General features: G+C 47.2%; 1 protein-coding gene and 1 long non-coding RNA gene across 3 annotated transcripts in view; one reads left to right on the top strand and one right to left on the bottom strand.

Moving 5' to 3' along the window:
- Positions 1 to 3,747, bottom strand: part of LOC146272660 (uncharacterized) — a 7,399-nt gene extending 3,652 nt beyond the window's left edge. The window contains exon 1 of the long non-coding RNA XR_014766734.1: positions 3,713 to 3,747. This is a non-coding gene — a long non-coding RNA (uncharacterized LOC146272660). The remainder of the gene's footprint in view (positions 1 to 3,712) is intronic.
- Positions 3,748 to 12,646: 8,899 nt separating this feature from the next.
- Positions 12,647 to 14,360, top strand: svbp (small vasohibin binding protein). Of its 2 annotated transcripts, none has more exons than XM_084705499.1 (3): positions 12,647 to 12,790; positions 13,289 to 13,423; positions 13,513 to 14,360. In XM_084705499.1, exons 2-3 carry the CDS (start codon positions 13,310 to 13,312, stop codon positions 13,597 to 13,599), a joined length of 201 nt encoding a protein of 66 aa, XP_084561625.1. In that variant the 5' UTR covers positions 12,647 to 12,790; positions 13,289 to 13,309; the 3' UTR covers positions 13,600 to 14,360. The 2 variants fall into 2 exon arrangements, with proteins under 2 accessions (XP_084561625.1, XP_084561626.1); XM_084705500.1 differs by having other exon boundaries at positions 12,654 to 12,790; positions 13,275 to 13,423.
- The last annotated feature ends 417 nt before the right edge of the window (positions 14,361 to 14,777 follow it).

The raw sequence follows: 14,777 nt of genomic DNA on the forward strand, positions 1-14,777 counted from the left end.
TAGATAGGGACAGCCACAGACAGAGAAAGAGACATCGGCAGAGAGTAGAGTCGAGAGAGAGAGACCAATCAAATGGAGAGCTGATAGACACAGGTGTTTCTCGTGGAAAACGTCCACAGAGAGAGACGCTTCTCCCCTGTGCCGTGCAGAAAACATCTTATCCTCTTCTTCTCTCTCTGTCGTCTCTCATAATCACCCTTGCTTACACTGGAGAGAGGAAGCACGTCATCACGCATGGCGGTCTCGAACGCACACCGCCTCCCACAGCAGCTCTGACACCGGCCGCTCTCATCCATTGTCTAAGAAGGTAAATATTTGCCCGACGAGAAACTGTGCAATCACAGTTGGAGGAGACATCAGAAGCAGATGTCTCTCTGATGCTTTGTCTCTGATAGGCCTGGAGGGAGCTCAGTTCACTCTCTAGGCAAGTTCAGCCTGCTTTGGGATTTAGAACAAATGGGCTTAAGACAAACATGTTTTGATGTTTCAATTTATTATTGCAACATCTAGTGTGTTATGTGCTTGTGTACATGATTGCCCACAAGCCCCAGCCTCCAGTCCCAGCCTCTAGCCTCTAGCCTCCAGTCCCAGCCTCCAGCCTCCAGCCCCAGCCTCCAGCCCCAGCCCCAGCCTCCAGCCCCAGCCCCTGCCTCCAGCCCCAGCCCCATCTGGAGGGTCCAATGGTTACCCTGTATGAAGAAGGAGTGTGTTCCTTACAGTACACAGTGTCACCTGTCTGCTCCCAACATGAATCACACTCATTGAAATACATGTGTTAAAGAGCCAGTGGGGCAGAGACACAGTCAGACAGATAGACTGTGGGACAGATAAACAGAGGGAGTGAGGGAGGTATTGAAAGAAAGAAAACGCTACAGTTTATTCAGAACAGGTGGCCATGCGTGCTGAGGATGTAACGACAACCAGCTGTAAGAGCATGCTCATGCCAACGCACACACTCACACACACACACACTCACTCACACACACACACACTCACACACACACTCCTGCCCAATACCATTTACCTGACTCCCCTTCTTGTTCCCTTCGGACTGTGACAGTCGTCTCTTTTAACCCACCTCTCTCTCCATCTCTCTCTCCATCTCTCTCTCCATCTCTCTCTCATTGCCCTCTTCCTAATGTTGACCCCGCAGACACAATGAACACACACACACACGGATCTCCTTGTCCAGAGGAGCCACGCTCTCCTCTCCTCTTTGTAGCCCAGGCCAGATGGACCTCTTGCCAGGAGCAGCGTGTGATCTGTATGATTTGTAGATCTGGCTGGGCCATTTATAGCAGCCGTGTGTGTGTGTGTGCGTGTGTGTTTGTGTGTGTGTGTGTGTGTCTGTATGCAGTAAGCTTAGATAAGTGTAGTAGTGAGTGATTCCACCAGTTGAAGGATCAGTGATGGGGTCCATAGTGAACGTATACAGATGAGCGACACACAGGAGGGTTCTCACACATGCCCAGCTCACACGCAGCTCTTACCACACATTCATACCAGCTTTACATCCACACATTAAACATACACTCACTAAGAGGCACACAAACCTGTGGTGAGCTCACCGATTATAGACAATGGTATTTATAGGTGTCAGCAGCAGTAATTGTGCATGAGGAAACGATAAGAGATGAGAGAAGATGAGAGGTGATGAGAGGAGAGGTCAGGAGGAGAAGAGAGGAGAGGGGAGAGGAGAAGAGAGGAGAGGAGAGGAGAGGGGTGAGGAGCAGGAGAGGAGAGGAGAGATTAGAACAGAGGAAAGGAGAGGAGAGGTTAGGAGAGGAGAGGAGAGAGCTGGACAAGTTGATGCTGAGGAGAAGAGGCTGTAGTATGAAGCAGATGAGTTCTATCTATGGTCAGCAGGACAGAGGGACCATGCTAGGACATGACTGTTCAGCTGCCATGGGAACAAAGCTGGGAGAGCAGATGGTAGTGGAGGAGATAAGGCTGCTTTAGGGAACACCAGATCATTTACAGATGTGGGTATTGTAGTTCTGGGTATAAAGGACTGACTTGCCATACATAACACTTCACAAAGCACATTAGTGTCTGTCTGGAGGGGCCAGATTAGACACCTAATGCACCCTAATTGCCTTGTCAGCCTGTTCTTCATTACAGTATTTAACTGTCACACTCTTAAAACAGACACACCTACACACACACACACACGTCCACACACACCATCTTCATCATCCAGTAATGTGTAGGCGACATGCTGTGGCTGATGTGAGTGTCTGTGTGTAGTCCTGTGGCTGAGAGCAAGCCCAGGGGAGCAGAGTGGAGACCACGGCCTATACACAGACCCTCTCCCCCTGCAGAGTGAATGACCTCTCTGTGGAGGCTGCCACAAGGCCTGATTCACTGGACTGTCTGGCGGCCAGGCCTGTGCTGCTGCTGCTGCTGCTGCTGCTGCTGCTCTCCCTGTCAGCCACCTCAGCACTCTGACAGCCCCACAGGGGCTGGGGCCTGGGGCTTGGGGCCTGGGGGCCTGGAGGCCTGGGGGCCTGGGGGCCTGGGGCCTGGAGGCCTGGGGCCTGGGGGCCTGGAGGCCTGGAGGCCTGGGGCCTGGGGGCCTGGGGCCCTGGGGCCTGGAGGCCTGGGGCCTGGGGCCTGGAGGCCTGGGGGCCTGGAGGCCTGGGGGCCTGGGGGCCTGGGGCCTGGAGGCCTGGGGCCTGGGGGCCTGGGGTCTGGGGCCTGGAGGCCTGGGGGCCTGGGGGCCTGGGGCCTGGAGGCCTGGGGCCTGGGGGCCTGGGGTCTGGGGCCTGGAGGCCTGGAGGCCTGGGGCCTGGGGGCCTGGGGCATGGGGACCAGGCTGAGGAGAATGGTAGGACTGTTCCAGTCATGGCTGGGCAGACACACAGACAGATGGAGGGGGGCTCTGATGGGGGGAAGTGGGGAGGGTCTCCCTGTGGTGACCAGGTCTAGGGTCCTCACTGTGGCTGCCTACTGGAGGTGGCTAACCTTGGTGGTTTGTGGAAGGCTTCAGCTGTTTGTGGATGTGTCTAATGAGTGTGTTTGTGTGGGGTTGCCTGTGGTTGAACATAATTCTCAACGGGTGAATGAAACTGCCTATGGAAGCAGGGGGAGTCAAGCAGCCATGGTCCCCTGTCACTGTGGTGTGTGGAGGGATCTCAAAGTTCTTCTCTGGAGCTGGAGCATGGTGCTAGGGGCTAAGGGAAGCACACTAATGCTGTCTCTCTGTAAACCTGTGTGTGTGTGTGTGTGTGTGTGTGTCACGTGTGTGTGGCATGTGTACGTGTGTCTGTGTGTGTGTGTCTGTGTGTGTGTGTGTGTGTCTGTGTGTAAAAATATGTGCACAAAGTATGTGGGTGTTTGCACGCATCTTGCGTGTTTCACACTAGGGGCTGTGGGTATCCATATCTACGCCAACATTTCCAAAGTAAATTCACTTTGTCAGTCAATTTAGTTAATGGAGCCTCTTCAGCTTTCATCTGCAGTTCAGTCTGGCTCTGCTCCAAGATCCAGGCAGCTGCACACCCTGCAGAACCCCTCCTCACCCACCTGACGCTCACAACCCAGGCCACACACACAGCACAGGGCTGGGACTGCTAATCACCCTTCATGCCACGGCTTTTGACCAACGATTCAAGGATAACAAACAAAATGTTGGTTTGTATGAGATTGTTTGTTTTTTTACAGGGGCCCTTCAAATGAATGTACTTAAATCGGAATCTTAAGCAATACTTACCCATTGGTGTGTTCTGTGTATTCTGTTCCGTCCTGAAGAAATGGAAAGGGCACACGCACACAACACAAGCACACAAACAGCCATTCAGAGTGGGTGCACGCAGCCTCTGTGAATGCATGTCCAAAGCCTTGATATCCGCCTGTGGTTTATTCTCCTGACTCACCAATCACATCCCCTGTTCAGACTGAAGCGTTGCCAAGAGTAACGGCGGCTGGCTTTGAGAGAGGGAAAGCATGACTAACAGCAAACACCGACTCAACAACATGACATTCCCTTGAGTAAGCATTTATCTGACGGACAGACTGACGGACTGACGATGCTTGCGTCCAACTCGCTGACTGATGGACTAGATTTACAGACAGAGAGATGGAAAGACGGGCGTTTAGGATCCAGGGGAGATGAGCAGCAGGTGCTGAGGGTGATTTACATGAGGGTTGTTAGCGAGGTGATTGAAGGTAAGCAGATGTCATGGCGTTGTGTTTCTTTGCAATATGTACCGATCACGGAACACTAAACTGGATATACAACTGACATGACCTTTCAACTGGGAACGTGGAACAAATCCAAAACAAATCCAGGTCCCAACCAACCACCAACTGGAAGTTCAAACACACTCGGTGTAAAGTTGTGAGACCAAAGCCTTAGAACAGGCCCCCTGCAGAGCAGGACTCCAGATGCTGTTCTCTGATAGGGTACCGAAGCTTGCGTAGGTTCTAGATAGTTGTAACCGGAGTAGTTCTGTGACCCATGTCAGATTCCTCTCAGCAGGGCAGCGGCGTTCCAGCAGCCGTCACGCTCGGGGCCTTAAGTAAACCCTGGTGGCGTAATCACACGGGGGTAAGAGCAGGACAAGCTGCTGAAAGAGGCCAATCAAGCGCTTACTTACAGTGCCCGCATTGAACGCAGCTCAGAGAGTGAAACGGGCCTAAGTCGATGTGCAACACCTGCAAAACCTGCAACACCTACACCTGCAACACCTGCAACACCTGCAAAACCTACACTTGCAACACCTCTAACACCTGCAACACCTGCATACCTGCAACACCTGCAACACCTGCAACACCTGCAAAACCTACACTTGCAACACCTCTAACACCTGCAACACCTGCATACCTGCAACACCTGCAACACCTGCAACACCTGCAACACCTGCAACACCTGCAATACCTGCAACACCTGCAACACCTGCAATACCTGCAATACCTGCAATACCTACAACACTTACACCTGCAACACCTGTAACACATGCAACACCTGCGTGTTTCAGCCGCTCAGCGTCAAACGAGGACACACACACCTCTCACTTGCTCTCCGTCTTGAATAAGATCTCCTTCATCAAGAATCTTCTCTTTTTTTCTGTCTTTCTACAGTATCTTTCTCCCTCTCTCCCTCTCTCCCTCTCTCCCTCTCTCCCTCTCTCCCTCTCTCCCTCTCTCCCTCTATTCCTCTATGGCTCATTGTCTCTCTATCTCCCTCTCTATCTCCTTCTCTATCTCCCTCTCTATCTCCCTCTCTATCTCTCTGTCTATATCTCTGTCTGTCTCTGTCTCTGTCTCTGTCTGTCTGTCTGTCTGCCTCTCTCCTTTCTCCCTCCCTCCCTGCCTGTCCTTCTTCTCTCACACACACTCACTAACATCACAAACACATTCACACTCCTACAATCTTGAGAAAGCCTGTGACTGTCTTCTTCAATGATGTGTTTGGTTTTAACAGTGCTCTGGTGTCTGCTAACCCCCTACTTAGCTGCCTACCTCACTAAATCAATACGCACCCAACACACACACAAACACACACCCAGTGAGAGAAAACATATTTCTACTGAGTGAGCTCTAATGTTGCGGTGACTGTGGTCAGAACTGTTGCCATCTCGGTCTACATGCCATGCTGTGTGACGGCTTGGGGTGTGTGTGGTGTGTGTGTGCTCACATGTGCACAGGTGGGATACACTGTGGTCATTCATACAGGCAGAGACACCTGGCTATACCTCACAGTGTGTGCACGAGTGGCCGTGCATGCGAGTGTGTGTTTGGACAGCTGAGTATCAGTGGGCATAACATTGTCCTCAGCTGGCCCAGAGCTGGCCCTAACCTCCTGACCTCACACCTCAGGGCTGACTGCACAGCATACACAACTCACACATCTGCAGCTGTTCCCCAACAGACAAGGTCAGGTTCAGGTGATATTAGTTAGCTCAGTCCTGACAGAGCAGGGAGGTGAAGCTTCGCTCTGACCAAGACATTAACTCCAACTAACCGAGCGAGAGAGAGAGAGAGAGAGAGGGGGGGGGGGGGGAGAGAGAGGGGGGGGAGAGAGAGAGAGAGAGAGAGAGAGAGAGAGAGAGAGAGAGAGAGAGAGAGAGAGAGAGAGAGAGAGAGAGAGAGAGATTACCACCAGCAAGGTGTACCTGACTGACTGACAGGACTATCAGAGACTTTGCAGACACTGCACAGATGTAGAAGCTCTTACGCAAACAAGAGACAAGGTTCCAAAAGGATTTCTTGAAACAGTCATAGTCTTTAGGCACATCCTAAAATGTATCAACCATAATCCAGCTCTCCTGCGTGTGTGTGTGTGTGTGTGTCTGTGTGTCTGTGTCTGTGTGAGTGTGTGTGTGCGTGCGTGCGTGCGCGTGAGCATGCGTGTGTGCGTGCGTGTGTTCATGCCAGATTCCAAGAATGCGCGTATTGTTTATCACATTCTTGGTGTGTGTAGGGAAACAGTCAGGGAAACCTAACCCTAACACGGCTGGACGCTCACTGCTCTCCACAGCCTCTCCACAGCCTGTCCCAGACAGAAAATTGGGAGGGTTAGGGTCCAAATTACACTCTGGGAGAGGAGAGAACGCTGCGTTTGTTTCCTGTGGCATGTGTTTAGTGTGTGTGTGTGTGTGTGTTTCTTCTGGCCTGGGACACAGTGGGTATGAGTAGCGTAGCTATGACAGGCTCTTTTAGAGAAATTATCAATTCTATCTAAACTAAACTGGTGTCAATGTTCTGTAAATATAAACATAAGGAAACTGTGTGTGTGACAGTGTGTGTTTGTGACAGTCTGTGTGGGGGGGGCATTTTTGTGTCTGTGTGTGAGAGAGAGCGTCAGAGCAGAGTGTTCAATGTACATACAGTACCAGTGTGCGGTATTGAACAAATCTGCAAGAAAGAGAAGGTGTGTGTGTGTGTCTGTCCACGGTCTGCAAACATAAACACAGTGGTGTGTTAGGTTGATCGCTAACGCAGAGCGGCTCTACTAAGTGGCACCTGGCCGCTGCCAAAACAAACAATGTGTGTGTGTGTGCGTGTGTATGTGCGTGTGCGCATGTATAGCTGCTAAGTGCCACCGCGTGTCTGCCAAAACAAACAGCCTTAATGAGAAGCAGCTCCTGGGACAGAAAGAGAGAGAGAGTGTGAGAGAGAGAGGGAGAGAGAGAGAGGGAGAGAGAGAGCAGGAGAGAAAAAGACAGTGAGAGGCAGAGAAAGAGAGAGATGGAGAGAGACAGGAGATAAAGCGATAAAGAGAGAGATGAGGGAATGAGAGAAAGAGAGAGAGAGGGGGAGAGAGGGAGAGAGGGAGAGAGAGATGGTGCTGGTGCTGAAGCCGGGGGCTCTCCAACCAAAACACACTGCTCCCGCTGTCTCCCTCACTCCTTAAAGGACACACTGTTCACCCTCCTCATCCAGCTTCATCACCCTCCACTCCACACCCTCACCCCTCTAACCTCTCTCCTCTGCTCCACCCCTAAACTCCTCCAGCTCCCTCCACTCACAGCCACTGACCTGGGGGGAGGGAGGGGAGTTGATGGACTGTGTAAGAGGGAGGAATATGGGGGGGATTTGTGTGTGTGCTCTGAACATATACATATACACTGTTTCCTCCATAGGAATACCTGTCAAACCCAAGGCGCTTTCCAGACTCCCCACTGGACTCTCCCCTGTCCCACCAGCAGAGGACCAGACTCCCCACTAGACTCTCCCCTGTCCCACCAGCAGAAGGCCAGGCCAGGTACTACACTCAGACAGATGGACAGACCGGAGGGATGTCTACATACACACACGAGAGAGGGAGGGTTTATCTGGAAGGGGAAGGAGAAGAGGAGACGGGAGATTAGGGTCTAAAGTCTTTCAGTCTCCAAAAACGATCCAGCCTGGCTATTTTCCACTTGTCTTATGACTAGAGAGAGAGGGGGGGGGGGGGGGAACGAACATGAGGACAGAAAGAAAGAAAAAAGAAACAGGGGAAGGAGAAAGAGAAGAGAGAGAGAAAGGGAGAGAGGATTTCCCTCTGAGCTGAGGTAATCCAATGTTCACTCAGATACACACACACAACTAGCATTCCTTGACTCTGTCTGCTTTGCTCAGACTGATCACTGTCCATGTCCCCCTTCAACACCCTCTTGTTCAAGGGCCTCTATGAAGCCTCGAGAAGCAAATATTGATCACCAGAATCCCTTGGATGGTTAAATATGGTTGTTGTAGAATGTTTGCTGTTTTTTGTTTTTCTATCCTATTTTTGTGTGTGTGAGAAAGAAAAAACTCCAGACTGGGAAGAGCAGAGAGAGAGAGAGAGTGTGTGTGTGTGTGTGTGTGTGTGTGTGTGTGTGTGTGTGTGTGTGTGTGTGTGTGTGTGAGAGAGAGAGAGAGAGAGAGAGAGAGAGAGAGAGAGAGAGAGAGAGAGAGAGAGAGAGAGAAAGAGAGAAAGAGAGAAAGAGAGAAAGAGAGAGAGGTTATGTTGGCGGTGTTGAAACTGTCTTATATCCATACTGACCCTTGGTCGTGAGGTCATATCCTGTCCGTCCCTAGCCAGCTTCCTGCTGGTTAGTGATAGTATTTGTTCTGGCGAAACATGGGCTATTGGGGGCAGGTGTAAAGAGAGGGACTTATTGTGTGTGTGTGTGTGTGTGTGTGTGTGTGTGTGTGTGTGTGCGGACACAGGGTGGTAGTTATTTTAGGTCCTGTTAGCCTAACTGTATATTTTTAGGACTGAAGGGCTGTATGTGTGCTCTTTGTGTACTCTTTGTGTGTGTGTGTGTGTTTGTGCGTGCGTGTGCATGTGCGTGTGTGTTGTGTGTGCATGTGTGCGTGTGTGTGTGTGTGCTTGTATGTGTGTGTTTTGGCAGTGGGCTGGCAGGCTAGGTTAGGAGGCTGTGGTGGGTTTGTGTGTTCAGGGCCACTGGTGTGAAAGAGCAGTCAGAGTGACGCTTCCCTGGAGAGAGTTTAATATAGAACAACAAGCCTCCTAACAGAACTCTGCTCTTCCATCCTCCTCTTTCTCTCTGCTCCTCCAGACTCCTCTCTGCTCCTCCATTCTCCTCTTTCTCTCTGCTCCTCCATTCTCCTCTTTCTCTCTGCTCCTCCATTCTCCTCTTTCTCTCTGCTGCACCAGACTCCTCTCTGCTCCTCCATCCTCCTCTTTCTCTCTGCTGCATCAGACTCCTCTCTGCTCCTCCATTCTCCTCTTTCTCTCTGCTGCACAAGACTCCTCTCTGCTCCTCCATCCTCCTCTTTCTCTCTGCTCCTCCAGACTCCTCTCTGCTCCTCACAACTCTCCCCTTCACTATCCTCTCATTCTTCTTCCATCATCTTAACATCTCCTTTTAATGTGCAACTCTGCTCCTTTTCACCCCTCCTGTCTTTCCAAGCTTGGTTAAAGGCTCACAATATCTCAGCGACAGGGACATAGATCCAGAAGGTAGAGAACAACATGTCCATAACTGGTTCCAGCCTGGAGGCTTGAGCCTGGGGGGCCATCCCGTCGATGTCTGTGGTGTTTGAGATCAGTTGTTGCTCGCAGGATATTATTGAACGAGGAGCGCTCCCCCGAGTTTGGGGATAAACCCAGGTAAACCATCGGAATGCCCTTTGGAATGCTATGTGATAAATCTCTGTGGCACAGCCTTGCCTAAGGCCACATACATCAACCAATTACACAGAAGCTTGAGACACACCAGTCAAGGTATACTATGTAACACTCAAATGTACACACACACACTTCTGTTTACAATCAGAGGGTCACCCTCCTGCTCATCCCAAACCAATCTGTTTTTGATGTGCCATTGAAATGCCAAGACAGCCATGAAAAGCGATGGGCCAATTGGAATCGTCTAAAACCTTTTGGTTATTCCATCATTTAATAATGGGTGTCTTTTGTTTCCGTGGCAACTAATCTGTTGTGGACCACCCTTCAGCTGGTGTAAGGTTCACTCCTCAAGGAGCAAAGATTTATGTGGTGAAGAGGAGCAAGGGCACTCTCACATAGTGGTTGTTTGTGAGTGTGTGTGTGTGTGTGTGAGTGTGAGAGAGAAAGAGAGAGAGAGAGAGAGAGAGAGAGAGAGAGAGAGAGAGAGAGAGAGAGAGAGAGAGAGAGAGAGAGAGAGAGAGAGAGAGAGAGAGAGAGAGAGAGAGAGAGACTCAGGTGAACTTGGGTGGTCTACGGTTGTCAGGGAATCTTTTGCATTGAGAGTAGACTGATGGATGATGTGCCAAATTATCTCCAGAGATAACGAAGGCTCCAAATACAGGACACAAACTCTGTGTCATCTATTCAGGACTTGTCGTGGATCCTCTTCTATCATTCCCTTACACCATCCACACACTTGGTCCGTTCTCTAAAATACATTTATCTTGTGATCTATTACTTTCCTCTCTCTTCTCTCTCCTACACTGCACATTCACACATCACTAAATTCCATTCACATGTGGTGTCGGACAGTAATCATTTTAAGATGTACATATTTCTAAGCCAATATTTATGCCAATAGTGGGTGACAGTGGGTAATAGGCAGAGATGGGAAGTATCCTACAGTACTTAAGTAGATTTTTCTGGTATCAGTAGCCTACTCTTTACTTAAGTATCTGTCAGAGGCTGAGCCCATAGGCATACTTCTTTACTTAAACTATTAAAGTGTACTTTGCACTTCAACTTTTACCAGTCTCTTTAAACATGTCATGATGAGTATCTGTACTTCTACATGAGTGAAGAATGTGTGTACTTTTGCCATCTCTGTTTATAGGGCACAACATATTCGTGTAGACTACACAACATTTGTTCATTCATTCAGTTCCCCTCCTGACAAACTAACCTTGTGTCAGGTCTAATATATTGTAATGTAATGATTTCCTTTCTTCTTCCTCCTACATAATAGTTTGTTTTCATAAGTGACCGTCTAATTCCCTTTTCCCCAATGTTTCGGATTATGTTGCCCACTACCACTTTATTGGTGTTGCTACAGTGACTGCATTACATTGGTAAAAATAACGTTTAAAGTATGTTGTGTTGTGGCGCCCTCTGTCGTGGTAAAGAAAGGCCAGGATGATGGGTGGGGATTTAACCACAGACCATCTCCTTGGGATATCAACACCAGTAAAGTGTATTTTACGTAACAGAATCCAAATGAATTGTGAACACGGAATCAGATGGTTAGTTATGCAGTCACACTATTCTGTAGGAGGTAGGAAGAAAGGAAATCATGAAAATTTTAGAACTCATGATAAGGTTAATTTAGCCTATTAGTAGGGAAATGCGCACAATTTGTCAAAAATTCAACAAACGTTGTGTAATCTGTTAGGCGTCGTGTCTTTAATCTCCTAATAAATGAGGAAATAATAGTGAGGCATTTTAAACTGGGAACTGGTGTTGCCGTACCGCCGGTGTTGTGCGATCAGATGCAGGGCTTCCTTGAGAGGCACCCCCTCGCGGGAGCGCGCGCGAATCACTCGGAATCAAGAAGTGAAGGATTTCGTCTTGACGTCGCAACCAAACGGAAGGGAGACAGATGTCTCACATTATACTTTCTTTGTATAATTCAAAATAAGAATGTCAGTTATCTGTGTAAATAACAGATTTTATTCTCAACACAAAATCCTCAAAATTCGTCATTCAAACCGTATAGTAACGAACGCAAACCAACATTCTTCAAAGGAAATGTATTTTGTTTAGCAGGTTCAAAGTATTTCACATTGCTCTTCTTACTAATATATCGGCTGACTAGGAAAGTTTTACATGAAATAAAATGCACCCCCTCTATTGTCTGTTCTGTATATCCCAGCATCAAATGTTTCTTATTGTACACTGAGGGGTCTAGTATGAGAAACCAGAGTAAGTTTCAGGCATATAACACTTTCCTCGTCAGAGTTAGCAGGGGGTGCATTTCATTGACATCAAATGGAAAACAAAGCCTGCATGTGAAATGCTCTCCCCGCATACGTTTCTTCCCTTCTACCCCAGCATCTTGTACATTTATTAGCATACATTTAATACCAATACATGTGTATGTATATGTTGGACAGGTCTGAAAACAGAATAGTCCATGGTAGGTGGGTATTATATTTTTTTCATTAATTTCATTGACTTAAACAATAAGAGTAATATTTCGTATATAAAAAAAAGGATTTGATGGTGACAACATTTCTTTTGAAGTTGATACATAGAGGTTTTAGTAGGCCTACTTGTCTTTTGTAGGCTGTAGGCATGTGAACCTTTGGTCCGTTTTCAGGACAGCTGATATTCTGGATCAGAAGCTGTTGTTTTCGACCTGTCAGAATAGCACACCCTAAGCGCAGGCTAACTGTATTAAAATCGCATGCCTTTGAACCGATACATTAGTAAGAAGAGCAATGTGAAATACCTTGAACCTGCTAAACAAAATAAATGTCCTTTGATAATCATATCTGGGGTATATTTCCTCAAAATGCGATGTCGTGGAGCAAGAATGTTTTTTCGCGTTTTTTACTACTATATGGTTTGAATTACGAATTTTAAGGATTTTGTGTTGAAATAACATCTGTTATTTACAAAGATAACCGACATTGTTCTTTTGAATTATATAACAAAGAAAGTATAATGTGAGACATCTGTCTCCCCTCAGTTTGGTTGCGATATCAAGACGAAATCCTTCACTTTTTGATTCAGAGTGGTTCGCGCGCGCTACCGCGAGGGGGTGCATCTCATGAAAGCCGTGCATCTGATTGCACAACACCGGAATTATTTTTCCTTGGCAAACAGTTCTATGCTTCCTGGGGAACAGCTGTTGTGTGTGTAACAGTTGATTGCTATTAGACTCGTCGTAAACCGGAGTAATAGATTGGGGTGAGTAGTGGTCGCTTTATTTTTATATGTAATGGAAGCTCTATATAATAAATATTGTGTGAACGTGGCAGTATTTAGCTAACTATTTAGCTAATAGTAGCTAGTACTAGTATCTACAGTAGCAAGTAGTAGCCTACCAATCAAGCTAAGCACCGTAGCTTCGTCGAGCTAGCTCAGACAGCCATAAGATGATATAATGCCAACAAATATTGTTGGTTAAGCAGGAACTAGTTACTGTAACCTAGCTAGCCAACGGGTTCTAGGTCGAATTCGTTGCTAACCCTAACGAGGCTAGAGCTAACTACTTTACAGTAGCGAGCTAACAAGTTTTATTATGATTGAGTGTGTTGCGTTAGTAGATAAACCTGTGACTTCTAAAACTGTGATTCTACTGTTACCCAACTATCTATTATCAACAACAATTCATACACACCTAGACCTAATCATTGTATATCTTCTCAGTTATATGTTTTATTTGACAAAGTTTGCGCATTGCAGAGACCGGTGCTGTCTCTCACCATGGAACCTGCCTGTCGCAAAGACAAGCCGAAGCTTAACTCGACTCCAACCCGCGGCGACAGAGCTAGGCAAAAATCTGCTCAGCAAGAGCTGAAACAGAGACAGAGAGCAGAGGTATACCCCATACCCAAATTAATTCTATTTTCATGCTCTATGATACTGCACTTTATAACGTGTTTGTGTGTGTTTGTGTATATTATTAGATCTACGCTTTGAATAAGATGATGACAGAGTTGGAGCAGCAGCAGTTTGAGGCCTTCTGCAAGCAGATGCAACCACAGGGAGAGTGAAGAAGACTGTAAAGTAACCCACTGGAACACACATCACGCCATGCCCTCTTATCCTACACTAGAAACATACAGCCCACAAAAAAAACCATTCATACCCCTGTGGTATGTGACGGGGGTGGTAGATGGGCTCTTCTGAGAGCCCAACCACCACCATGCTGATGTGCAATATGTCCTGATGCCTTAGTTGTTCCGACTTATTGTTAAACTAGACAATCAAGGCATTTTGCATTCTGAATGGAGAGGGTTTGTTTATGATGGTAAAGTAGGCCTTAGACAAAGTGGTATGTTATGCAAAGCACAGTATCTCTGTGTTCCTGTGTATCTGTGTTTCTCTATGAGAGTGTGAGACATGAACCTGTTATGCCATTATTTGTAAAGGCCCCCCATCTCCAAAGACAAATCATGGCACTGACACATTTCTTTGCACTGTGTAATTGTGTTCTTGGTCTCTCCATTCAAGCTCAGTGTTTGTAGGTGATACTTGGCTAAATTTCCATCCCCACTACATCACTGTCTGTGTTCATGGTGCTGTTGAAGGACTGTTATTGTTTGCTTTAATACTTCGGTGTCGGGTGTGTAGATCATGCATAATACTTAGCTACTGTAGTGACAAAGGAGTGCCAAGAAACATTTCTCAATACCCAACTTACCAAGCTGCTGTTACTGGGGTTTCTGATAGCTCCCTGGTCTTACATGTTGTCATTCCATTTCCCCTGAAATATGTAAATGTGTGATTTTTATAAAACATTTTGTGATATTAACTTGTGTAATGTGTGTTTAATTGTCAGGTTTATCTGTTAGCCCTACAATCTATGCTTAGAATTGGGACTCATTGCTGATAAGAAATGCAGAGATGTTAATAGCATACACATTACTGTCCATCTACAAAAATCAAACAATTTTTTGGTACAGGTTTTATTATTTGCAATGCAACTGTCCATGATGTATATGATGAACTGCCCTGATTGATTAGTGTGGAATCTGAATAGCCCTAATAGAGATGGTGGTCTTTAAACTACTGATATAATTAACAAAAATACGCTGTATTGATTCACTAATGATACTTTACCTTTCCTCACACCCATAGGTTTAAATGAAAGTTGTTAATTGGTATAAACTGATAGACAGAGGTAGTAGCTAGTAGTTAATCATCCATTAACACATTTTTTGAGCCAAGA

The sequence above is a fragment of the Hypomesus nipponensis genome, chromosome 9, assembly GCF_054491055.1.
Source record: "Hypomesus nipponensis isolate SF chromosome 9, ASM5449105v1, whole genome shotgun sequence".
Classification (NCBI taxonomy): domain Eukaryota; kingdom Metazoa; phylum Chordata; class Actinopteri; order Osmeriformes; family Osmeridae; genus Hypomesus; species Hypomesus nipponensis.

What these genes read in the sequence shown, in the direction of transcription:
- svbp (XM_084705499.1), top strand. Translation starts at nt 13,310, where the DNA reads ATGGAACCTGCCTGTCGCAAAGACAAGCCGAAGCTTAACTCGACTCCA. An exon ending in AACAGAGACAGAGAGCAGAG is followed by an intron (nt 13,424 to 13,512) that starts GTATACCCCATA and finishes GTATATTATTAG; the next exon opens with ATCTACGCTTTGAATAAGAT.